This window comes from Oncorhynchus mykiss, chromosome 7 (genome assembly GCF_013265735.2).
Source record: "Oncorhynchus mykiss isolate Arlee chromosome 7, USDA_OmykA_1.1, whole genome shotgun sequence".
Lineage (NCBI taxonomy): Eukaryota > Metazoa > Chordata > Actinopteri > Salmoniformes > Salmonidae > Oncorhynchus > Oncorhynchus mykiss.
The window spans coordinates 39,324,876-39,352,070 of NC_048571.1; the positions used below are offsets into that span (position 1 = coordinate 39,324,876).

Consider the following 27,195-nt stretch of genomic DNA (forward strand, 5'->3'; position numbering starts at 1 on the left):
CCTGAATGTTGATGGATGAGTCCTGGGTGGAGGAATCTTTGAACATATTTCAATCAGTATTCTCAAAACAGTCCTGCAACATTGAGTCTGCATCCTTTGTCCAGCGCCACACTATTCTCTGCGTCGGTGGCTCCCTCTTGAGTTGCTGATTGTACACAGGGAGTAGGGACAGAGAGACGTGATCTGATTGGCCGAAGTGGGGGGAGGGGATGGCTTTGTACGTGTCACAGATGTTTGCATATACAGTACATGGTCCAGCACATTTTTTTTCTTGTGGGGCAGAATAAATGTTGTTGATATTTTGGCAAACATTTTTTTTAGCAGTGCTTGGTTAAAGTCACCCACAAAAAAAAAGACTGCTTCCAGGTGAGAGTATTCTTGCTGACGAATGATCTTGTACAATTCCTGAGTGCTGCGTTTGCTTGTGGCAGTATGTACAGTACACAGCTGTGATAATAGCACTCGTGAATTCCTTTGGCATATGGTGGGGTCTGCATGTCTTCAACTTCAGTACACCAGGAATTGTTGATGACGAAACATACTACTTTATTATAAATATATAATTTTTTTGTAATTATTTTTATTTTTATTTATTTTTAACCTTTATTTAACTAGGCAAGTCAGTTAAGAACAAATTCTTATTTAAAATGATGGCCTACACCGGCCAAACCCGGACGACACTGGTCCAATTGTGAGCTGCCCTATGGGACTCCTAATCACGGCCGGATGTGATACAGCCTGGATTTGAACCAGGGTATCTTTAGTGACGCCTCTAGCACTGAGATGCAGTGCCTTAGGCCGCTGCGCCACTCGGGAGGCTTACCTGAAGTCGCCATTTGATCCATACGGAAAATGGAAATGGCGTCTGGTTGATTAGCAGAGTCAAGTGTATCGTCTATAACCCATGCCTCTGTAAAAAACAAAAACACAGCATTCCCTGATGTCCCTCTGCGATTGAAGCCTTGCTCTGAGTTCACAACTTTTATTTTCCAGTGATTGGACATATGCCATCAAGATACTAGGAGGAGGAGACCGTGTAGCACGTCTTTTCTGCTGAGCTTTGAGATCCCCCTTTTCTTCCTCTTCTTCATCGCCGGAGCTGCTTTCAGTCATCCTTGTCAGCAGCAACAAGTAAGCCTGCTGTGCAGGGAACAAAGGAGTGAATGTATTATTCCAGATCAGGGAGGCTGACAGATAAGTGTGTAGCTTTCGATTCATGATCCAGAAATGTTGTCGGTCGTAGGAAATTATTGAACCAACATCCTGAGAAAACAAAGTCAGAATTCCAAGCAAAATAGCCATATAAAAGCAAAGTCGGGCAGTAGTGTGTGAGTGAGTAATGTTTACATACACTCAGTGGCCAGGTTATTAGGTATACCCATTTAGTACTGGGTCGGACACCCTTTGCCTGCAGAGCAGCCTGAATTCTTCGCGGAATGGATTGTACAAGGTGTACGATTCTTGCCATTCTTCTTCTTCTTTCAAAAATTGGGCGTGCAAAATTATTCAGCCCCCTTAAGTTAATACTTTGTAGCGCCACCTTTTGCTGCGATTACAGCTGTAAGTCGCTTGGGGTATGTCTCTATCAGTTTTGCACATCGAGATTCCCATTCCTCCTTGCAAAACAGCTCGAGTTCAGTGAAGTTGGATGGAGAGAATTTGTGAACAGCAGTTTTCAGTTCTTTCCACAGATTCTCGATTGGATTCAGGTCTGGACTTTGACTTGGCCATTCTAACACCTGGATATGTTTATTTTTGAACCATTCCATTGTAGATTTTGCTTTATGTTTTGGATCATTGTCTTGTTGGAAGACAAATCTCCGTCCCAGTCTCAGGTCTTTTGCAGACTTCATCAGGTCTTTTGCAGACTTCATCATTCTTCTAGAATGGTCCTGTATTTGGCTCCATCCATCTTCCCATCAATTTTAACCATCTTCCCTGTCCCTGCTGAAGAAAAGCAGGCCGAAACCATGATGCTGCCACCACCATGTTTGACAGTGGGGATGGTGTGTTCAGGGTGATGAGCTGTGTTGCTTTTACGCCAAACATAACGTTTTGCACTGTTGCTAAAAAGTTCAATTTTAACAGACCTCTGAGACTATCACAGTGCAGGTGCATTTATACGGAGACTTGATTACACACAGGTGGATTGTATTTATCATCATTAGTCATTTAGGTCAACATTGGATCATTCAGAGATCCTCACTGAACTTCTGGAGAGAGTTTGCTGCACTGAAAGTAAAGGGGCTGAATAATTTTGCACGCCCAATTTTTCAGTTTTTGATTTGTTAAAAAAGTTTGAAATATCCAATAAATGTCGTTCCACTTCATGATTGTGTCCCACTTGTTGTTGATTCTTCACAAAAAAATACAGTTTTATATCTTTATGTTTGAAGCCTGAAATGTGGCAAAAGGTCGCAAAGTTCAATGGGGCCGAATACTTTCGCAAGGCACTGTATTTCTTTGTTAACCACTCAACACAGAATAGCGGCATGGGCACACTCCCTTAAATTGTTTGGAGAAAATATCCTTCGTATTTTATTCAGCTTTGTTTAATTGTATTCTTCATACTATAAAATTATATAAAATAATGCCATGGAATTCTAAGCAAATCTTGTCTGCTAAATGTCGGCTCCTCTTTACGAGATTAAATGGATTAGAATTGTGATTATTATTGTGATATAATTCTTACTTCATTGAGCATGTACAATATGTGCAGTTGAAATTAGACAGAACCAATTACCAAAAACAGGTATTTTCAATGTCTGTAAATTATGTTTTTTCAACTTTCATTCAGAACCGAAAATTTCAACGTCCGGAAAATAAGTATTTTCAACATCCAGAAAATGTGTTTATTTTGACCTTTTATTCTGAACCTAAAATGAACATAACTTCAACGTCTGGAAAATACGTCTTTTCGACGCCTTTTTTTTTTTGCTAACTGGGCACCAACATGTGGCAGTAACTCTCCAAAGCATTGTGAGCTGCTGGGTTTGTGTCTTCCCCCTCCCTCCCCTCGTACCTTTATCCACCAGCTGTCTCCATCTCTTGGACCAGTCGGTCAGCTGCTGGCTGTAGGCCTTCTCAATTTTGGCACGCTCTTGTATACAGTTCATCAGGTCATTGCAGAGCCTGTGGCCGTCATCAATCCGCTTCACAGCACGCTTGTAGTTCCCCACCTTTCATAGGCACCAGAATGAGAGGCATTTCAATTGCATTCAACACATTCCACCTTAAAAGCTAATTTATGGTAATTCCGGTATCTACATTGGCTGTACAGTATTTGGCATGGACTCGGACTCGGAGGGCTTCATGCGGGCAGAGCTCTTCCCGAGTCCGGCAGAATCATATTACTCTGGGCTCTGGCTAATGGTACTCGGGCCGAGTCCATTTCAGCTCATCCAGCCCGATTCACTTTTTCAGGAGTAGGGCCATTTGAGTTTTTTATTCAGCAGGGGATGAAATACAAATTGAAAAAAAGAAAAAAAGAAATGTGATATATTTAACCTCTATCGAATTTGCTAGCTCATTAAAAGCTAAACTGTGTGACAGTCTCTGCGGTCCTAAAGCTGTCAGAGATGGTCCCTAATTTAGAGAATCTCTGATGGTATGAATGCTTTTGCTTTTACTACAGGCCATTGTAGGGTTTTTTGTAGTTGCTGTCCACCTAATTGAAAAGTGCACATTCACTTCCATAACGTTTGTTCTTATGCAATCAGCATGTAAGATAAAAGTGCACAATAATACAGGCTACCCTTACAACAATGCACTGCCGTTAAAATGCAGTAAAACTGTGGTACAATGAAATCATGGTTGTTTTATTAATGGCATCTGGTTGCTTACTGTGTGTGTTGGCTTCTAACGGTAATATTTTGTCTGTGTTAGCCAATTACACGGTTTATTGTGCTACACATTTTCTTCTGTTCAACTGAATGCAATTTTGATGTTCAATTATGACTAACTACATTTATTTTCAGGGTTGAACAAATAACACATAGGCCTATGCATTTTATTTCATTATCCTATTACAATTTACCAGGGTTTACAAAACCCCCTTTTTTTTAAATCAATAATTAGTCATATTACTGCACCTGAATTTGACCTTGAAAATATGACTATTATATTTTCCCTTAAAGCTTTTAAGCAATTAACATAATGTGTGCAGTAGTTGTATTTTCATTTTAGTAGCTAAATAAGGAGGTAGGCATATTTCAGTAGCTAAATAAGGAGGTAGGCATATTTCAGTAGCTAAATAAGGAGGTAGGCATTTTTCAGTAGCTAAATAAGGAGGTAGGCATATTTCAGTAGCTAAATAAGGAGGTAGGCATATTTCAGTAGCTAAATAAGGAGGTAGGCATATTTCAGTAGCTAAATAAGGAGGTAGGCATATTTCAGTAGCTAAATACGGAGGTAGGCATATTTCAGTAGCTAAATAAGGAGGTAGGCATATTTCAGTAGCTAAATAAGGAGGTAGGCATAAAACTTGGATTGGAATCTGTGCCTTGCGTGCAGCAATAGATCTCTAATCTGCTAAATGGTGGTCCCTGTTCTCCTGCATTCTTGTTTTACTTTTGTAAGTAAAGCAGTGGTTTGTTGGGGAGAAGAACATCAAGGAAACTGCTGACAGATTTTATAGCTAGCTAACGTTAGCTCTCTGGCTATGTACATCCATGTACATCCATGTACGTCCATGTACATTTACATTTGTACCTGTTGTAGGCATTGGTTGTACCTAGCTAGCTTTTTGATATCTGTTTAGTTAGTGACAGTAATTGTGTGTATGTGTGTGTGTGTGTGTGTGAATATTGTCATGTCAACATTTTGTCATGCTAGCTGTGTGTGTGTGGGAGAGAGATGGTTAATGAATACACATATAGGAAACATTGATTGTGTGTGAGACATAAGCTAAACTAATTATTGAAACGTGTACCCCCAATGTGGATGTGAAGTTTTTCTTCATTCATCAGATATTTTTGTGAATTTTGTATTTGTATTTGACAATACAAATACATTTTGCCTATCCCCACTAATTCTAACAATACACCTGTCAACTGCCTATTTCATTTCCTGATTATTTTTTTAAAACAGGAATCTTCTAGCTTGGAAGGAAGGATGGAGGAGGGAACAAAGGGAAGGAGTACATTAGTTATCCAGTCTGCTGACTGAGAAATGTAAACAGTCTATGTTTTGCTGTCTCTCTCTCTACGTCTGTCTGTCTGACTGCAAGATTGCTGAGGGGCAACATAGTCAATGTACTTGCTATTCTAAGTCTAACTTAGTGAAGACCTTAGGTAATGGTTAATTATGATTAGTCTGTTTTTATAGCTCCTGAAACATGTCAATGACCTGATGCGAGGGGAGAATCTCAATTGCATACACCTCGCTCCTCTGTCCTTCTCATCCAATGGGTTTTGAGAAGGAAGTGAGGGGAGAGGACGCAAAGAGTATGAAATTGAGATTCTCCCGTGGCCTCTACAGCAGTGCTTGGCCACCCACTCAGTTAGCAGGGACCTATTCTGCCACATCCCATGGAAAGGAGTGAGCAGAACCACCCCTTCCTTTGCGTCAGGTCTCACGGAGACTGGATTCCCCAAGAGGTACATGCTATTCAGCTGATGAAGCGCAAGAAGAATGTTATGGCGGGTGTAGCGAAATGCTTGTGTTCCCAACAGTACAGTAATATCTAGCAATACACAACAATACACACACATCTAAAAGTAAAATAATGGAATTAAGAAATATAGAAATATTAGGATGAGCGATGTCGGAGTGGCATTTGACTAAGACACTGTATAATAGAATACAGTATATACATGTGAAATTAATAAAGCAATACGCAAACAAGTGTGCAGAATGCAGATAAGAGGAATAGCTTTGCCAATTACACCCATTTCTATGTTTGTGGCAGGAGTGATATGACAAACACAGCTTTTGAAATATATAGTATTGGATTGTCTCTTTACGCATACTTCCATTTTTTGCATTTACCTTTCTTTTTTTTAAGACTGCCAAGCTGTTCTCAATTGGGGGAACCTCTTGTCTGAGACAATGTCCACAGGATTATGGGACGGCGTGTTTCTAAAAAGTTATTTTATCAAGCATAACTTTACCATTTAGGGATGAGTAAAATACTGTCATTATCTAACTCCTGTCTAATGTTGATATTCTCTTTTATAAAATGTTTCAGAGTGATGACCAATGAATTAATGACCCACTTCAATATGAAGGGACAGAGGAGCGAACATGCCTTCGCTACCACTCGTGTGTTCCATTGTAGTTGGTAAGTAAATGTGAGCTGTTAAGACATTTGACATAGACAATTACATTTTTTTGGTAGATTCTCGTAAGAATATTTTACGGTGCGTTACTGTTCTGTTGTGTCCTGCATACCCACATTATGCCAAACGTTTATTTTTTGTAAAAAAAAATTATGCTTAGAGAAAGTGTCATGAAAAGCCAGAAAACTCAGGAGGTTGATGTGTTGCAGGCCCTCTGGAAAGTCCTAAAATATGCCCCTGATCGCCATGGTGGAGGAGAATGCAAAGTATGTGTATGACCTCTGTCATTGCCAACAAAGGGTATATAACAAAGTATTGAGATAAACTTTTGTTATTGACCAAACACTTATTTTCCACCATAATTTGCAAATAAATTCATAAAAAATCCTACAATGTGATTTTCTGGATTTTTTTGTTAATTTTGTCTGTCATAGTTGAAGGGTCCCTATGATGAAAATTACAGGCCTCTCTCATCTTTTTAAGTGGGAGAACTTGCACAATTGGTGGCTGACTAAATACTTTTTTGCCCCACTGTATGTATTTTTTAACTGACAAATAAAATCAACCAATCAATTCAAATTGTGCAGCGGCCAATTGATGAATGGAAAGCGACATCTGTCACAAAACACCAAAAATTTAATGACATTCGGAAAAGATAGCATCAAAATGTTGACAATCCGATTTCACCCCTAGCTGATCATTGTCTGCATCCGGCTCTGATCATAGTGTAACGAAACAGGCAGGAAGAGTGAGCTTGTCTGTGGTGGTCTGTGGTGAACCCTCAACCTTCTGGCCTGTAGCCTTACGTAGAATTGACTGTGCCACAAAAGCATGCTGAAGTGGCGAAGTCGATATCCACGTTTATAAACACAGGGTCGCTACAGTTATTGTTATTTGTGGTCATAAACATTATTTTGAATTAATTCTATGAAGGGGGAGGGTGTTACAATCATGTGAAAATATTTTTAACTTTGAAGAGGGTGGTGCATTTTATTTTTATGACACCTTGAGTTGGACCAGCCCCTCCCCGCCAGTAAATTTTGATCTGTCCTGGACTTTATGCAGATGTAAAAAATAAAAAAATAAATGTTGTAGATTTGTTTTTGCCAATGCTTGATCGATTTTAACAGTAAGAATATGTTTTAGATTTAAACTTTATTGGTGCCTATGGAAACAAATATAAATGTAATGAACAATCTTTTCAATATCCACATTTATGATTTATGACCAGCTAGTCAGATACAGATTACAATTATGACCAACTGGTTGTATGGCGGGTCAAAAAAATATGTAATTCTGGTCAGTAAAAATACTTCAATTTTTCAACTAGCTTGCTACCAGAATAAGACTTCATATAACGACGTCATACTGACGTTCCGGTCACCTGTCAAACGTGTAATCTACAGCAGCAGTAGTCCCTAGAGTGGGATACTGTATCACACACACACACACACACACACACACACACACACACACACACACAATCCCTCTACAACCACAGTCCTAGTCAGCGGCCTGTCACGCTGCCAGCTCTGCCGCAAAGCCATAGGAGGGTGATGCAGAGCGTGGACACCTTGGTTACTGGTCCAAATCCCAGTTCCACTTAAAGGGATGCCTGTTTGACTTTATATGAATGTATCTCTGTAGGCAAACAGTTGTGGTCTGTTCTCACCTCCCAGAAGCTGTCTGTGCCATCCTCCTGGCTGGCGGACTCATCGTAGATGCCCGACATGATCCTAGAGGGCTTGAGGAGGTTCTGGGAGGCTGCAGCAGAGTCACGGTCGTCATGCACTGAGGGGAGGAGAGAGAGGATCGTCAATAATAGCAATACAATGGTGATCAGTTGCTTTTATCCAAACTACAAAAAATATGCAAAGAGGCCATTTCAGAGATTGCGTGTGGGAATTGAAAACCAACTATTTAAGTGGTCCATGTGAATATAATGTTCCCTTTCTTTCACAATATCATGACATGTTATTCAGATGTAGAAGATGTGAAAGAACTAATGACAGAAGAGCAACAGAAAACAACAGTTTTATTCAGTCACTGTCCTCGCTCAGTCCCTTCAAATTCAGATATACAGTAGGCAAGCTACCAGTTTCAAATACAGGAGGTAGTATTAAGAAAGTGATCAAGTTGCTCATCCTGAGAATGTACACAGACATTGTGCCAAGACACAGTTGATTTATCTGTTAATAAAGCACTGTTTGTCTGTTAATAAAGGAATCCCTGATGTGGCCCCTTGCATTATGGAGGAGTCAACTGTACCCAGCTAGCACATTTGGTTCCTTGGAAGTTGTGGGAACGTATGTTTTTGGTTTCCCATTGGTTCAGGGAATGAAGCCATACGTTTCCTGACAGGTGGAACTGAACGTTTTTTAAATGTTCTGAAAACGGAAGTGAAAATGTTGCCTGTTCTGGGAACAAAAATGTTTAGGTTGCAGGGAGGTTCTGAGACCATTTTACTGAGGTTCCTTGAAAGTTTTCCTGTGAAGTTTAATTAACGTTCTGAGAAAGGAAATTATAGGTTATTTGAAAGTATTAAACATCAATACGGACTAAGATCGAATTGTACTACACTGGCTCTGAAGCTCGTCGGATGTGGCAGGGCTTGCAAACCATTACAGACTATAAAGGGAAGCACAGCAGAGAGCTGACAGTGACACGAGCCTACCAGACGAGCCAAACTACTTCTATGCTCGCTTCGAGGCAAATAACACTGAAAAATGTATGAGAGCACCAACTATTCCAGAAGACTGTGTGATCAAGCTCTCTGCAGCGAATGTGAGTAAGACCTTTAAACAGATCAACATTCACAAGGCCGCTGGGCCAGACGGATTACCAGAACGTGTACTGCGAGCATGCGCTGCCCAACTGGCAAGTGTCTTCACTGACATTTTCATCCTCTCCCTGTCCGAGTCTGTAATACCAACCTGTTTTAAGCAGACCACCATAATGCCTGTGCCCAACAACACTAAGATAACCTTCCTAAATGACTACAGACCCGTAGCACTCACGTCTGTAGCCATGAAGTGCTTTGAAAGGCTGGTCATGGCTCACATCAACACCATTATCCCAACTGATCCACAGACGATGCAATCTCTATTGCACTCCACACTGCCCTTTCCCACCTGGACAAAAGGAACACCTATGTGAGAATGCTATTCATTGACTACCACTCACCATAGTAACCTCAAAGCTCATCAATAAGCTAAGGACCCTGGGACTAAACACCTCACTCCGCAACTGGATCCTGGACTTCCTGACGGGCCGCCCCGAGGTGGTAAGGGTAGGTAACAACACATTCGCCACGCTGATCCTCAACACAGGGGCCCCTCAGGGGTGCGTGCTCAGTCCTCTCCTGTACTCCATGTTCACTCATGACTTCACGGCCAAGCACGACTCCAACACCATCATTAAGTTTGCAGATGACACAACAGTGGTAGGCCTGATCACCGACAATGACCAGACAGCCTATAGGGAGGAGGTCAGAGACCTGGCCGTGTGGTGCCAGGACAACAACCTCTCCCACAATGTGATCAAAACAAAGGAGAGGATTGTGGACTACAGGAAAAAGAGGACCGAGCACGCCCCCATTCTCATCGACGGGGCTACAGTGGAGCAGGTCGACAGCTTCAAGTTCCTTGGTGTCCACATCACCAACAAACTAACATGGTCCAAGCACATCAAGACAGTCGTGAAAAGAGCACAGCAAAACCTATTCCCCCTCAGGAGACTGAATGGGTCCTCAGATCCTCAAAAGGTTCTACATCTACAATATTGAGAGCATCACCGCCTGGTATGGCAACTGCTCGGCCACCGACCGCAAGGCACTACAGAGGGTAGTGCGTACGGCCCAGTACATCACTGGGGCCAAGATTTCTGCCATCCAGATTTATGCCAGGCGGTGACAGAGGAAGGCCCTAAAAATTGTCAAGGACTCCAGCCACCCCAGACTGTTCTCTCTGCTACCGCTCGGCAAGCGGTACTGGAGCACCAAGTCTAGGTCCAAGAGGCTTCTACCCCCAAGCCATAAGACTCCTGAACACCTAACCAAACCCCCCCCCCCCCACACACACACACACACACTCTTTTACACCACTGCTACTCTCTGTTGTTATCATCTATGCATTGACACTTTAATAACTCTACCTACATGTACATATTACCTCATCTAACCGGTGCCCCCGCACATTGACTCAGTAACGGTACCCCCCTGTATATAGTCTCGCTATTGTTATTTTACTGCTGCTCTTTAATTACTTCTTACTTTTATTTCTTATTCGAATCTATATATTTTTTAATACTGCATTGTTGGTTAGGGGCTCGTAAGTAAGCATTTCACTGTAAGGTCTACCTGTTGTATTCGGCACATGTGACTAATACAATTTGATTTGATGTAATTTTAATGTTTCAATAAGACTTTTAATAACACTGCTAGCTTAGTTTGGGTTAACTGTTTTGAACACCAAGCACAGATAGTACACATGGGAATTAATTTGCTTAGGCATTAACCATGCCACATCATGCCAACACATTTATTTTTTTATTGTGGCTGTACCTATGATCTTTTGTTCTCTATCCATGGAATTAGTACACTGTGTCACCAGGATGGAGCTTGATTGCCATGTTTATTTTATGCATACAAAGTTGTTCATTTGATTCTATTCAGACCCCATTTCAAAAGGAATCAATCACTCATTAAGATCCAGTGTGGCCAATTAGTGTGCACGGCCAACACACCTGAACGCACTTAATAAGATTAAGGAGAGAGAGTTTTATTGGATGCTGAGAACAGAATGTACAGTGGCAAGAAAAAGTATGTGAACCCTTTGAAAATACCTGGATTTCTAAATAAATTGCTGAATATCTAAGTAACTATCCTGCACCATTCCCAGACAGTTGTGGGAAGGTCGTACGCAAAATAACCATAGTACAACCACGCTCCCACCAAGCTATAAAAAAAACCTAGCGTTCTCAGAACATTATGTGCTAACTGGGTAATTAATAACATAATTGCATGCTGTCCACTCACTTTTTTTCAGATTAAGGAGTCTGTTACTGTATATCTGTCTGTATCCCTCTCTGTCTGTCTGCCTGCCTGCCTGCCTGTGTCCATCCGTCTGTCTGTCTGCCTGCCTATCTGTCCACGAGCCCCGTCAAGGGAGTTTTAGGGGTCACTGTCTGTCTGTCTGCATGTCTGATTCTCAACACTCTCAGTCTGTCTGCCAGGCAGGTAGCCTAGCGTTTAAGAGTGTTGGGCCAGTAACCAAAAGGTTGCTGGTTCTAGAGCCAGCTAGATACTGTTCCTGTTTCTCAAAACCTTAATAAAAACACCTCAGGAATAATTAGCTTCAGAACAAAATAATAGTTATTATTGAACAGCAGTGCCTCTACTATTAACATAGTGCTTAGTAGAAAGGCTAACATGCTAGTAGGGAAAATGCTTTCCACTAATGAGAGACATTGCTGTTGAGGTCTAGAGGCCACAGGGTTGCTGGTTGGTTCAAGTCCTTAATCAAGGCAAATCTCATATTCTGTAATGTTTATGGCAGTAGAGCCTACAACTTACAGATTGTACTCCAAGAGCAACAGGATGTTTCTTTCACAACCGATACTGCAACCCCCCCACCCCATCCACCCTGCAATCTCACCGGAGAAGGCCTTGTGCACGCACGCACACACACACACACACATCTAGTCTCGTTCCCAGTTGTGTGTCTTCACTACTACCGCTGTGTAACCCTTGCAGGCGAGGTTAATAGCAACAGAATCTGTTCAGTCCCACCGGAGAGAGCTGAGCCTTGGTTGAGTTATAGAGACAGTGCGTGACGAGCGCCTACTTCTGTTTGGTGGAACACAGAGCTGCCTGCCATACAGCATCACATTAGATGGGAAACAAGCCCACGCTCAAGGGAGAAGGGAGCACACTGAGAGTGAGTTGAGAGTGGGGTTGGAGACAAGATGGTGAGTCACTGTGGATTGGAACAAAGATCTGTAGCTCTGTATGGCTTCCAACACTTAATAGTTTCATGCTGTCACACCCTGATCTGTTTCACCTGTCTTGTGATTGTCTCCAACCCCCACCAGGTGTCTCCCATTACCTCATGTGTATTTATACCTGCGTTTTCTGTTTGTCTGTTTCCAGTGTGTCTTGTCCGGTCAAGTCCTACCAGCGCGTTTCCGCGTTACCTGTGCTTGGATTTTCGGTTAACCTAGTCTTCCCAGTTCTGACCTTTCTGCCTGTCCTGACCCTGATCCTGCCTGTCCTGATCCTGCCTGCCGTCCTGTACCTGCCTGACTCGGATTTGGATTTGTATTCCTTGCCTGCCTTGACCTACCTTTTGCCTGCCCCTTGTACTGTAATAAACTCTGAGACTCGTACTATCCACCTCCTGTGTCTGCATCATGGGTCTTAGCCGTGATACATACCTCCATCAGACCTCACAAGCCTTCCTTTCTGTCAATGGATCTTTGTTGATTTCTGATACATTGGATTAGACCGTTCTCTTTCTCAGGCAGGTCCCTCCTATCCAAGAGCCTCACAGCGCTAACACCAATCCTGGCTAGGGGAGTGTCCATGAGAGACAGTCAGGCATACAATAAAGCAGCCACAGCATTGTCTCTCTATTGCCCTGCAGTGGGCAATAACACATCTTCAGCCCTGTATATATATATATATATATATATATAGAAACTATTCCATTCCTGAGGACTGAGGCCCAGCAACGCTGTGAGAGAGAGACATGTTGAAAACAATAAGAGGGCTCCACTTTAGTGTGGTGGTCAGGAGGAGGAGGAGGCACTACATTGTATTTGGGTCACCCAGCAGTCCTAAACCAATGGGTGGAAGAATATTTTTGGTAATGGAAGAAGGAAAGAGGGAAATTGAGCAAGAGAAAGAGTGATAAATACTCCAAAATTCTGTTTCTCCCCGACAAAACATGAGCAGAACGGCTTTGGTTGAAAACGGGGCTTTGACTGCATGGGAAAGTATGCGAGCTGGATGTGCACTACAGTTGTTTAATCCATCAAACCACAAGAGGAGGATTTTGTTCTAATGTAGGACAGCCTTCTCTAGGAACAAGGCTAGATGGTAGGACACACACACACATCCAGTGTGGTCAATTAGTGTGCACGGCCAACACACCTGAACGCACTTAATAAGATTGAGAGAGAGTTTTTCAACAGACAGCACATTTCTAAATGATGTCTGTCATAAACCATTGTAATATGTACAGAAATCAATATTTGAAATCAACTAAAATTGAAATACATTAGGGCCTACTAGTCTTTTGCACAAAATAACACGTAGTCCACCTATACTGTTACGCACAAAAAGAAAAGCAGTAAAAACCCATTCATTCTGATTCATCAAATTCACCATCGAAAGGAACATGAAGTTCTCTACATCCCCCTGCAACACCACGAAGAAGATCACAACCCATTTCACTAATACTCGTAAACTAAGCACACCATGCACCTCCATCTCTCCATCTCCACACACACAACCAAATATACACACACAGACATTTCAACCTCAAACACACCAGCCCATCAACCGACTGCATTAACCAGAGTGAGAAACCACTCTAGGCTGTAGCCAAGACAAATGAATGCACCCAAAATTATGGAGAATGCAGGCAGCCTCCCTCCCTCCCTCCCTCTACTCCGTCATACCAACAAAAGCCTTACCCCCATTCCCCCATCAGCAAGGCGAGACGTGACGGCTAGCTACAGATACAGCTCTGAGGCACGTGGGCTCCACTCCTCTCTCTCTTCTCGCCCCTTTGTTTTTGTTCAGCTCAGAGACCCATTTTCTCAGAGAGCTGAGCAAGCATTATCACACCACAAACAGGCAACCGATGTGTGTGTGTGTTTGCGTGCGTGCGTGCGTGTGCGTGTGTGTGTGTGTGTGTATGTGAGAGAGAGAGTGAGTGAGAGCGTGTGAGTGTGAGTGTTTCTCAATAATTGGGGGATAATCCTCTGGTGTTGTGCTTGAATGGTTCAGACAGAGAGGGAGGGTAAAGAGACAGAGAGTGGGAGAGAGGGAGGCAGAAGGAGGGATGAGGAGAAGAGAGGGGGGGGGGGGGGGGGGGGGGGGGGGGGGTTTATGGCCGGGACATACTAACCATGGCATCATGAGGGCACAGGGTCGCAGTGATTGGTAGGACCAGAGACAGTTAGGGTTAAAGAGGTGGGAGAGACAGGGAAAATGGAGGTAAAGAAATATAGTGTGAAGAAGAGAGACTCAGATGCATAGTGGAGATGTAGGGTGACATCATGGTTAGGGGAGAGAGTGAGACGCAGTGAGGAGTGAACAGAGAAGCAGACATACAGATAGATGAAGGAGTGAGGGCACTATAAAACCACTGCACTGGAAAGTCAGGTAGAGGAAATATTCAGGAAACAACACTTCCCAATACTGATAACTGCAAATTGATATCAATAAAAGGTATATTGGGTCATTTAAAGTCCAAATGTAATCTTATTCTGTTCAAAAAGCTTTTTTTCCAAACAAAAAGCAGGATCAACACTACTCATATTCTTTAGGCCAGTGGTTAGTGCGTTGTATTCCACCTCCCGAAGAGCTACTCTGAATGGCTGTAAACCGTCATCTGTAGAAAAGGTTTTCGTCCATTCCTGACACATTGGGCTAGTTCATATGGCGACTGCATTAGCCAGTTCAGATTGCGTTATAACAACTTATAACATAACATTAACAGTAATACATTCCAAGGTAATGGAAAAACCAAAAGGCATCATAATATAAAACGTTTCTCCTCAGGGTAAGAAATGAGAGAGACACATGTCGTCATTCACTTATGTCACTTTGTAAACAACATCAAAAGACAAAAAAAAAAAATCTGAAAAAATAGCTTTGTCAGTCAGTACCTGATGACTTCGTCCAAATCTGTAACAGGATACAGTACTCAAAGACCAAAGCATATGTGTGAAAGGTTGCTGACAGCTTCTAAAACAGTGTTCAGCGAAGCAGAAGTCTGACACATGGAATATTATTACACTGACAACCACAAGATGTTTTCAGTCTGACAGAGGAGGCAAGGAAGCTATTTCAATGCAATGCACCCAATGGGAGTGCAAGTGTAGGTCTTGTGGGCTCAATTGCCAAAGAAAAGGCATGCATGCACGCACACACACACGTTGCAATTTATAACAAATGTCATGCAATTCTACAAATTTTGCCATTGGGCAAAGGTCTTTTTTTCTCCAGTTTTACAGCAAATGTTGTGCTATTCTACACATTTTGTCAAGGGGTGGAGAGACAATTTTTTTCAGTTTTGAAGCTAACTTTCTGAAAATCTACATATTCTACATATGACTCCTAGTTTAGATAACTGGCTAAAAAATTGTGAGCTGACATGGCTAATTGAGTGACTGTTTGTGACTGCCATAACAAGGGAAAATTGCTGATGCCCAACCAGATGTCTAACTTGCACCTTGTATATTCTACTATTCTAACTCTCCATCATAAATTGGGGTCCTAAGCGACCACTTGTGTCGCTTATACCTGGAGCCGGCCTTGCAGGAGACGCTGCGTCCTGCTGCTCTCATCAGATTCCTGCTCATTATATAGAGACAGAAGATATCATCAATTATTCAGCCATACTGTGTAAACAGATAGGAGCGATGACCAACCCTATGTACCTGGAGGCCTCAGCCAGGGCCCTTCAATTCCAACTCATCCCATATAATTTACCATACAGTACACACACACTGACAGACTGACTCATTACCCATAGGCTACACACACTGCCAGACTGAATCATTACCCATAGGCTACACACACTGCCAGACTAAATCATTACCCATAGGCTACACACACTGCCAGACTGAATCATTACCCATAGGCTACACACACTGCCAGACTGAATCATTACCCATAGGCTACACACACTGCCAGACTGAATCATTACCCATAGGCTACACACACTGCCAGACTCAGTCAGGAGGGATGCTATCTATTCAAATCATTTCTGGGGTTCTGAGGATATTCTAAACCGGCAGATTTGCTCGCAGATGGCCCTACTCATGATACTAGATTATAAACTCAGATAGAATGGTAAAGTCCATCACAATGAGCCAGCTGAGTGTATGGGTTAGTCTTTATCAGCTTTAGTTCCATTGTTTCACTCACTTTTCTATGCAACGTCTTCCACTCTGAATACTGTAGCAGAGAGACATCCAAGGAGACAACAAAACTCCAGATGCAGCGTGTGAAGACAATACCCAGCATATTTCACTCCCTCTATAAACCTAAACACTTAATCTACACTGAGTGTACCAAACATTAGGAACACCTTCCTAACACCGAGTTGCCCATTCACCCTCTGAATGGCACACACACACAATCTGTCTCAATTGTTTCAAGGCTTAAAAATTATTATTTAGCCTGTCTCCTCCCCTTCATCTACACTGAATGAAGTGGATTTAACAAGTCATATCAATAAGGGATCATAGCTTTCACCTGGATTCACCTGGTCCGTCTATGACATGGAAAGGCACAGGTGTTTTGGATACCCAGTGCATAATCCTCATCTTACTTCTGACTCCTCCTTGTGACATACACCGCCTCCCTCTCTCTCTGAAACTTAATATCAAGTCCAGCCTGCCCTCAGAAACCGATCAGACACTAACTAACCGGACCACACCTTCCTACAACAAAACACGGCCATTAAAATGCCCTGGCACGCTCGGGTCTCTACCAACAATGACAGGATACCCTGACCCGTCCCTCCCTGGGATACTATGCTGATGCTCTGCACACCCCACTTCACTCCCCAGCTGAACAGAGCTGAAGGGAGCTGTAATGGCCTAGCTCTCTCTGGCCACACCATCAATGTCCAATTGAGGTGCATGAAGATGGCGGCAACCATGCACTTAACACAAATTCTTCGTTGTGCTAATTTCGCCTTCTGTTACTCTTTTTTTCTATGGTCATTAGCAGGGTATACATTATCCGGCGACTCCGGGATGCTGGCCTTCTAGGCAGAGTTGCAAAGAAAAAGCCATATCTCAGACTGGCCAATAAAAATAAAAGATTAAGATGGGCAAAAGAACACAGACACTGGACAGAGGAACTCTGCCTTGAAGGCCAGCATCCCAGAGTCTGGTGTTTTGCAGGTTGAGACAGGTGTTTTGTGGGTACTATTTAATGAAGCTTCCAGTTGAGGACTTGTGAGGCGTCTGTGTCTCAAACTTGACACTCTAATGTACTTGTCCTCTTGCTCAGTTGTGCACCGGGGCCTCCCACTCCTCTTTCTATTCTGGTTAGAGACTGTTTAGGCTTTTCTGTGAAGGGAGTAGTACACAGCGTTGTACGAGATCTTCAGTTTCTTGGCAATTTCTCGCATGGAAAAGCCTTCATTTCTCAGAACAAGAATGAATTAACGAGTTTCAGAAGAAAGGTCTTTGTTTCTGGCCATTTTGAGCCTGTAATCGAACCCACCAATGCTGATGCTCCAGATACTCAACTAGTCTAAAAAAGGCAAAGATTGGAAAGCAGCTGCGGTCATCCCCCTCTTCAAAGGGGGGAACACTCTTGACCCAAACTGCTACAGACCTATATCTATCCTACCCTGCCTTTCTAAGGTCTTCGAAAGCCAAGTCAACAAACAGATTACCGACCATTTCGAATCCCACCATACCTTCTCCGCTACGCAATCTGGTTTCAGAGCTGGTCATGGGTGCACCTCAGCCACGCTCAAGGTGCTAAACGATATCTTAACCGCCATCGATAAGAAACAATACTGTGCAGCCGTATTCATTGACCTGGCCAAGCCTTTCGACTCTGTCAATCACCACATCCTCATCGGCAGACTCGATAGCCTTGTTTCTCAAATGAAGGCCTCGCCTGGTTCACCAACTACTTCTCTGATAGAGTTCAGTGTGTCAAATCGGCCTGTTGTCCGGGCCTCTGGCAGCCTCTATGGGGGTGCCACAGGGTTAAATTCTTGGACCAACTCTCTTCTCTGTATACATCAATGATGTCGCTCTTGCTGCTGGTGAGTCTCTGATCCACCTCTACGCAGACGACACCATTCTGTATACTTCTGGCCCTTCTTTGGACACTGTGTTAACAACCCTCCAGACGAGTTTCAATGCCATTCAACTCTCCTTCCGTGGCCTCCAATTGCTCTTAAATACAAGTAAAACTAAATGCATGCTCTTCAAACGATCGCTGCCTGCACCTGCCCGCCAGTCCAACATCACTACTCTGGACGGTTCTGACTTAGAATATGTGGACAACTACAAATACCTAGGTGTCTGCTTAGACTGTAAACTCTCCTTCCAGACTCACATCAAACACCTCCAATCCAAAGTTAAATCTAGAATTGGCTTCCTATTTCGCAACAAAGTATCCTTCACTCATGCTGCTAAACATAACCTTGTAAAAACTGACCATCCTACCGATCCTCGACTTCGGCGATGTCATTTACAAAATAGCCTCCAATACCCTACTCAATAAATTGGATGCAGTCCATCAAAGTGCCATCCTTTTTGTCACCAAAGCCCCATATACTACTCACCATTGCAACCTGTACGCTCTCGTTGGCTGGCCCTCGCTTCATACTTGTCGCCAAACCCACTGGCTCCAGGTCATCTACAAGACCCTGCTAGGTAAAGTCTCCCCTTATCTCAGTTTGCTGGTCACCATTACAGCACCCACCTGTAGCATGCGCTCCAGCAGGTATATCTCTCTGGTCACCCCCAAAACCAATTATTCCTTTGGCCGCCTCTCCTTCCAGTTCTCTGCTGCCAATGACTGGAACGAACTACAAAGATCTCTGCAACTGGAAACACTTATCTCCCTCACTAGCTTTAAGCACCAGCTGTCAGAGTAGCTCACAGATTACTGCACCTCTACATAGCCCATCTATAATTTAGCCCAAACAACTACCTCTCCCCCTACTGTATTTATTTATTTATTTAGCTCCTTTGCACCCCATTATCTCTCTCCACCTTGCACATTCTTCCACTGCAAATCTACCATTCCAGCGTTTTACTTGCTATATTGTATTTACTTCCTTGGCCTTTTTTTTTGCCTTTACCTTCCTTATCTCACCTCATTTTCTCACATTGTATATAGACTTATTTTTCTACTGTATTATAGACTGTATGTTTGTTTTACTCCATGTGTAACTCTGTGTGGTTGTATGTGGCGAACTGCTTTGCTTTATCTTGGCTAGGTCGCAATTGTAAATGAGAACTTGTTCTCAACTTGCCTACCTGGTTAAATAAAAGGTTAAATAAATAAATACATAAATAAATAAATAAATAAAATAAATAAAGGCCAGTTTTATTGCTTCTTTAATCAGAACAACAGTTTTCAAGTGTGCTAACATAATTGCAAAAGGGTTTACTAATGATCAATTAGCCTTTTAAAATTATAATCTTGGATTAGCTAACACAACGTGCCATTGGAACACAGGAGTGATAGTTGCTGATAATGGGCCTCTGTACGCCCATGTAGATATTCCATTAAAAATACACAATTTCCAGCTACAACAGTCATTTACATCACTAACAATGTCTACACTATTTCTGATAAATTTTATGTTATTTTAAATCAACAAAAAAAATGCTTTTCTTTCAAAAAACAAGGACATTTCTAAGTGACCCCAAACTTTTGAACAGTAATGTATGTGGTAGTTAGGCTATTAACATAATGCAAGAGAACAATGTAGATTGTAGAAAGAGAGGAGAGCACCAAAGTAGCACAAAATGTCAGATAAGGCCTAATGTGTTTTTTTCCCTTTCCAATGTCGGTTGATCGTGGGCCTTTTGCTGAGGACACTCCATTGTCTGTCTTATTGTTTTAAAATCTTAATTTCCTTTTTTTCTCCCCAATCCCCATTCCATTTGAATGTGACTTCTTGGCCTAGCTATAGCCTACTCTTTCACGATCAACCATCGAATGAATCTATAGGACGGATTTCTATCTCAGAAAGTTGTTTGAATCTGAATCGACATTTCAGTCAACTTCTGCAATAAAAGCAGATCACATTCTTCATTTCACCTGTCACATTATTTTACATTAGGAGGCTTACGTTAGTTTCACAGAAAAGTGGGGCCAGTCAAGTGTTTGTTTGTAAATAGCTCAATGGAAGAAAGCGGGAGTAGGTGAGTCCAGCTGTGTGTTGACAGGGGTCGCATTTTAGATTGAAAGTTAACCGTGTGTTTTTGCTTCAATAGAGTGATCAGGGGCGTGCAACTGTAGTTTTACGTCACAGAAAAAACATTAGTGCAACACATTCGGCAGAAAATTGCTTCATTTTCATCAGATGACAAAAGAAGTACAATACTATTTGGCCGGCAGCCACACAAGAAAATGAAAAAGGAAGATATTTTTTTGCAAAAACGTAGCATTGTCATCCTATTTGTAATGTTTATTATAGAAATAACATAGACAGCTACATTTCCTAATGTTGTGCTTAACATTAATCTTGTATTTTACCAGAGGAAAGTAGGCTGGCGACACCAAGAAAAGTACTGGAGAAAAGTAGCTACATGTCAGCCAGAGCGCTGTTTGTTGATAGAATGCCCATCGTGAACTCTCATCTGATTGGAATGCAACTGAAGCAGAAATTACAATAAGACGCATTTTAGATCTGCGTTTACAAAATGCAACTAGATATTTCTTATGTGTTTTATCTTTCTTTCCTGCGTGAAAAATGCAGAATTCTGTGTTAATTCAACCCCTAAGTTTATCTTAGGCATTATTGTGTTAGCTTTCTGTCATGTTTGAGAAGTCAAAGCCCATTGGATTTATTTATTTATTATTACCATTGGAGTTATCTGTACAGCTGCCACTGCTAGCTTGATTTCCTTGTGTTTTCCTCATCTCTGTTCTCATCGTCTGCTCCTCCCCCCTCTTCTCCAAACAGAGCAGGCAGGCATGTTGCCTTGTCCACTCCAGACTCCACACAGACACAGCATGTATACATGCTGCTTCAGAGCCAGTTCTGTTCTTCCTTCAGACAGGCATGCATCATAATTTTGTTCATTTGCACAATGTCTCTCATTCTCATTCCCTTGTAAATGTCCAAACTCACCAAAAGTGACATTCGGTAGCACCTAACAACGTATAACTTTATGAGCATGATTTACTTTCTTTGCAATTCGGTTTTTTTAAAACATATTTAGCTAGCAGCCGCCATGATGGATATGTAAATGTTGACGGACATTTGTAGTCTGTCCATCCTTTGCCCTGATATTTAAAAATATATATTCTGCAAGTGTACTTCAGCATAACGTTTTCTACAGGTTTCCTTATGGTTCTAGTTAAAGTCATGTTCTCAGAACGTTCAGAGAATGTTAAGAAACAACGTTCTTCCATGGGAATTTCAGTTCTTCAGCATAACGTTTTCTGCAGGTTTCCTCATGGTTCTATTTAAAGTCATGTTCTCAGAATATAAGATATAGACATGGTCACCCTGTTCATGGCTCCTAAGCAACTTTGCAGTATTTCATTTCTTTGTGGGTTATTTCTCACATTATTAGCTCAGAACATCTTTTGCATTATTACCTAGAATTAATAAGAACTTTTGGATATTAGAGCGGAGTTAACCTGTTGCATCTCTAGGGGCGCTATTTCATTTTTGGATAAAAAACGTTCCCGTTTTAAGCGCGATATTTTGTCATGAAAAGATGCTCGACTATGCATATTCTTGACAGTTTTGGAAAGAAAACACTGAAGTTTCAGAATCTGCAAAGATTTTGTCTGTAAGTGCCCCAGAACTCATTCTACAGGCGAAACCAAGATGAAACGTCAAACAGGAAATTAGCAGAATTTCTGAAGCTCTGTTTTCCAATGTCTCCTTATATGGCTGTGAATGTGACAGGAATAAGCTTAGACCTTCTGCCGTTTCCCCAAGATGTCGGCAGCATTGTGACGTATTTGTAGGCATATCATTGGAAGATTGACCATAAGAGACTACATTTTCCAAGTGTCCGCCTGGTGTCCTACGTCGAAACTGGTGCGCAAAGCCAGGTGCAAGTATTTTTCCATTTGATTGAGAGGAGAAACCATGCTTCCACGAACGATATATCATCGAAGAGATATGTGAAAAACACCTTGAGGATTGATTCTAAACAACGTTTGCCATGTTTTCAGTCGATATTATGGAGTTAATTTGGAAAAAAGTTTGCGTTTTGAGGACTGAATTTTCGTTTTTTTTTGGTAGCCAAATGTGATAAAACGGAGCTATTTCTAATACACAAAGAATATTTTTGGAAAAACTGAGCATTTGCTATCTAACTGAGAGTCTCCTCATTGAAAACATCCGAAGTTCTTCAAAGGTAAATTATTTTATTTGAAGGCTTTTATGTTTTTGTTGAAATGTTGCGTGCTGGATGCTAACGCTAATGCTAACGCTAAATGCTACGCTAGCTAGCTACTTTTACACAAATGATTGTTTTCCTATGGTTGAGAAGCATATTTTGAAAATCTGAGATGACAGTGTTGTTTACAAAAGGCTAAGCTTGAGAGATGGCATATTTATTTCATTTCATTTGCGATTTTCATGAATAGTTAACGTTGCGTTATGGTAATGAGCTTGAGTCTGTATTCACGATCCCGGATCCGGGATGGGGAGATCAGAAAGGTTAAATCCCCAGCATTTCAACCAGAAATATAACTTCTGAATTCTTTGTTCATACCCCACAAGGCAATTCCACTTATCCCAGAGACTGCTCCAAGACAATGGAGAAGAGGTATTCAGAGTGGACTTTTAATCTGACTCTCAGGAGACGTGCATACCATCTACCGAGAGACATCAGGGACCGTGATATACTCTGTTTCACAGAATCATGGCTCTCTCCAGATATACTGTCCCCGTCCATACTTCCAGCTGGGTTCTCCGAGAAAAATAAAGGTGTATGTTTCATGATTAACTACTCATGGTGTGATTGTGGTAATGTACAGGAACTCAAGTCCTTTTGTTCAACTGACCTAGAATACCTCACAATCAAATGCTGACCGCATTATCTCCTACGAGAATTCTCTTCGGTCATCATTGTGACAGCCCCTCAGGGATCTACACTGGACTTTGTGCTAATTGGAAACCGCACATCCTGAGGCTGCAAGTTTTATTAACACATTGCCTGCGCAAAAAAAAAAACTCTCAACCATTGCAACTCCCCCTTCCGGGACAGCTACAAGGCCCTCCCTCTCCCTCTCCCTCCCGCCCTCCCTTTGGCAAATCAGATCATACCTCCATCCTGTTCGCGCTTTCCTGTACTCCATGTTCACCCATGACTGCGTGGCCATGCACGTCTCCAACTCAATCATCAAGTTCCCAGATGACACAACAGTGGTAGGCCTGATTACCAATGATGACGAGACAGCCTACAGGAAGGAGGTGAGGGCCCTGGTGTAGTGGTGCCATGGAAATAACCTCCCCGTTGACGTCAACAAGACAAAGGAGCTGATCGTGGACTTCACGAGGAAGCAGACGGAGCACACCCCCATTCACATCAACAGGGCCGCAGCGGAAAAGGTGAAGAGCTTCAAGTTCCTTGGCATACACATCACTGACAAACTGAAATGGTCCACCCACACAGACAGCATGGTGAAGAAGGTGCAACAGCGCCTCATCAACCTCAGGAGGCTGAAGAAATGTATCTTGGCCCCTAAGATCATCACAAACTTTTACAGATGCACCATTGAGAGCATCCTGTCAGGCTGTATCACCACCTGGTATGGCAACATCACTATCTGTAACCGCATGCCTCTCCAGAGGGTGCTGCGGTCTTCCCAACGCATCACCGGGGGCACACTGCCTGCCCTCCAGGACATCTACAGCACCCGGTGTCACAGAAAGGTCAAGAAGATCATCAAGGACCTCAGCCACTGCCTGTTCACCCCGCTACCATCTAGAAGGTGAGGTCAGTACAGGTGCATCAAAGCTGGGACGGAGAGACTGAAAAACAGCTTCTATCTCAAGGTCATCAGACTGTTAAATAGTCACCACTAGCTGGCCTCCACCCAGTACCCTGTCCTGAACTTCAGTCACTAGTCGTCTACCACCCTGTTACTCTACCCTGCACCTTAGAGGCTGCTGCCCTATGTACATTGTCATGGAACACTGGTCACTTTAATAATGTTTACTGTTGTACCCACTTCATATGTATATAATGTATTCTAGTCAAGACCTATCCTATTTAACTATTGCTGTACATATACTGTTCTTCAAATATACTACATATTATATCCATATACTGTCCATGTTGTCTATACATCCCATATGTATATTTATACTCTGAACTTCGACATTGCTCATCCTAATATTTCTATATTTCTTAATTACATTATTTAATTAGTGTGTATTGTTGTATATTGTTAGATATTACTGCACTGTTGGAGCTAGGAACACAAGCATGTCGCTACACCCGCAATAACATCTGCCAAAAATGTGTATGTAACCAATAAAATTTGATTTGAGAACATTAAGAAAACTTTCCCTAAAAAACCACAAGAAAACATTAGTAACGTATAAAGAATGCCCGTGCGTAATCGTATACCATATACAATCGTATGTTCAGCGATGGGATAATGAGTCATTCCAGACATCGCCCAATCCTCGTGGATAGTGCTAAAACAATGACGTCATATCTGAATTTTGCCATCTTGATATACGTTCACCATTGATAAGAGTAAAAGTGTGAGTCACACTCCAGGTGACTGCACAGTTGACTAACAGGGAAGAAAACAGCAAACAGAGCTGCTCCTGACAGACTTCTCCTCGGGATGGGAATGCTTTAGCCTCGAACCAACCATCCTGATCTCGCAGGCCTACATTCTGTTTTGCTCCATAGATACAGTCTGGCCACAACCAGATTCAATCACTGAGATGTAATATTAACTGGAGACTGCGTCCAATATGTCCGACCGTTGTTTTCAAGGTTATCTACTCACATTTGCATACGCCGATTCATGGACTGTCTATATCCGGGTTGCATCCGGTGTATACGGATCAACATCACATGCACACTAGCCCTCAGTGCACACAGGGAGCCGTGTGAGCAGCGACGACGTCATGACATCATCCAAAAACATGGCAGACTTTGGATGAATATGTAATGTTAATATCTTCGACTGTGATTGACGGAAAAACAATCAGCCTCAGTGACAATTGGATTTAAAAAAAAAAAATCGGACTTCTCTATGTGGCCGTCTACGGAAATTGTCGTTTTGGGCCAGGTGCGTCAGTTAAACTGCAGTACCGAAGCAAAACAATGGGAGCCGTGCTTCTAGACTGGATCCCTGGTCCCTTGGATTCAAACCGTTTGAGCCCCTCCCTTCGAAACAGAATGTAAGCTAAACAGATTGTGAGATCAGGATGTTTAGTACGAGGCTAGTGCTTGGCCAACACCCAAAAACTAAAGATGGGCACTGGAAGTAACACTGGAAATAATGAGAGAGAGAGAGAGGACACCTGGTGTTGTGAAAGGGCAGAGGGGCTCAGTGATTCAATAAGGCCATGAGAGAAAAGCACAAGAGCATAACAAAGTGCAGTAAATCCATAAAACAACCATACACACTTCGCTATTGTGGTGACATCATAGGTACATAAAATTACGACATCTATTTGCCTAGCAACACGTGTGTATCTAAGGTATCCGAGAACAACACCCTCTACCACCCATACACTCAGGAGGATTTCAAGAGCGCAAGCAGTTCAAGTTAAACAAGTGTATCCTTTTTTTTTTAGATTATTATTTTATTTTTTTGATAGACGGATTGATAAATCAACATGTTATCCAAAGGCACAGCGTCCTGTTTGAATGTCTGCAGTGATCTTAATACATAATTCAGTGGAGGAGCATTGTTCACATACTCAACAAATCATAACACAGGTTGTTAGTGGCACCTTAGTTGGGGTGGACAGGCTCGTGGTAATGGCTAGAGTGGAATCAGTGGAAAGGTATGAAATACACCAAACACATGGTTTGATGCCATTCCCATTTGCGCTGTTCCAGTCATTATTATGAGCCGTTCTCCCCTCAGCAGCCCCCACTGAATCGTAAGCACAGGAGTTCTCTAAAGAACATTCTACATGACGTGTACGTAGACTAGGTTATTAAAACTGTAAATATTTCAGAAAGTATATATTGATCTATATTGTGTATTTTAAAGTAACATAACAGTACTGTACCTGGTCACTCGTCTGTGTGAGCTGGCTATGTCCTTGTAAGCAACACTCGGAACGATCTGTGTCCAAGCTTGCGAGATGTGTCACTCGAGACGGACAGTGTTAGAGGCTAGAGGCAACTAGCACAGCTATGCACCTGAAGGAGACGACACACCCTGTTGTCTAAGCACCCCCGCAACACACACACACACACAAAAACACACACATACACACCGACTGAACTTTGACACATCCTCATGAAGACCGGCAAGGCCATCAATAATTAGCCAGCTGCCAGTGAGGGCACTCCCTCCCTGTCTGTCTGACACATTCCTAGGAAGTCTCAAGGAGAACCGTTGTCATGGAGAGGGAAAAGGACAGGAGAGAAAATGGACAGGAGAAAAAGAGTCAGGAGGGGAGAAAGGGGCAGCAGAGGAAGAGGGAGGCAGGAATGTAAGGAAGGTCATAGAGAGAGAGAGGATGGCAGGAGAGAGGGGCCAGGAGAGAGAGGGGGGCAAGAGAGAGAGGTAGGTTGGAGAGACCGAGGGCACGAGAGAAAGAGGTAAACAGAAAAGAGAGGAAGGAAATAGGCAATAAACCTTTTTTCATGACAAAATCCGGACGTGCGTATAGGTACAGAAGAGTCCTGTTAGGTGTGTTGTCTGGCAGGAAACAGCAGCGGATCAGATCAAAGCTGACGTGGCGATCTAAGGACACATTACAATTGGCAGGAGGGTTGTGTGTGTTTATCGAATACGGGG

General features: G+C 42.5%; 1 protein-coding gene across 6 annotated transcripts in view; it reads right to left on the reverse strand.

Moving 5' to 3' along the window:
• Positions 1-27,195, reverse strand: part of LOC110527731 (protein kinase C and casein kinase substrate in neurons protein 1) — a 54,361-nt gene that overhangs the window by 9,709 nt on the left and 17,457 nt on the right. For 3 of the 6 annotated variants that reach the window (XM_036983221.1, XM_036983223.1, XM_036983224.1), the window contains exons 2-3: positions 7,951-8,069; positions 3,023-3,179 (exon numbers count right to left, since the gene is read on the reverse strand). In XM_036983221.1, the coding sequence (XP_036839116.1) occupies positions 3,023-3,179; positions 7,951-8,010 (217 nt within the window). In that variant the 5' untranslated portion in view covers positions 8,011-8,069. Of the gene's footprint in view, positions 1-3,022; positions 3,180-7,950; positions 8,070-13,973; positions 14,127-26,458; positions 26,646-27,195 lie in introns of those variants that run through there. The other 3 variants (XM_021609197.2, XM_021609198.2, XM_036983222.1) reach the window with 3 other exon arrangements.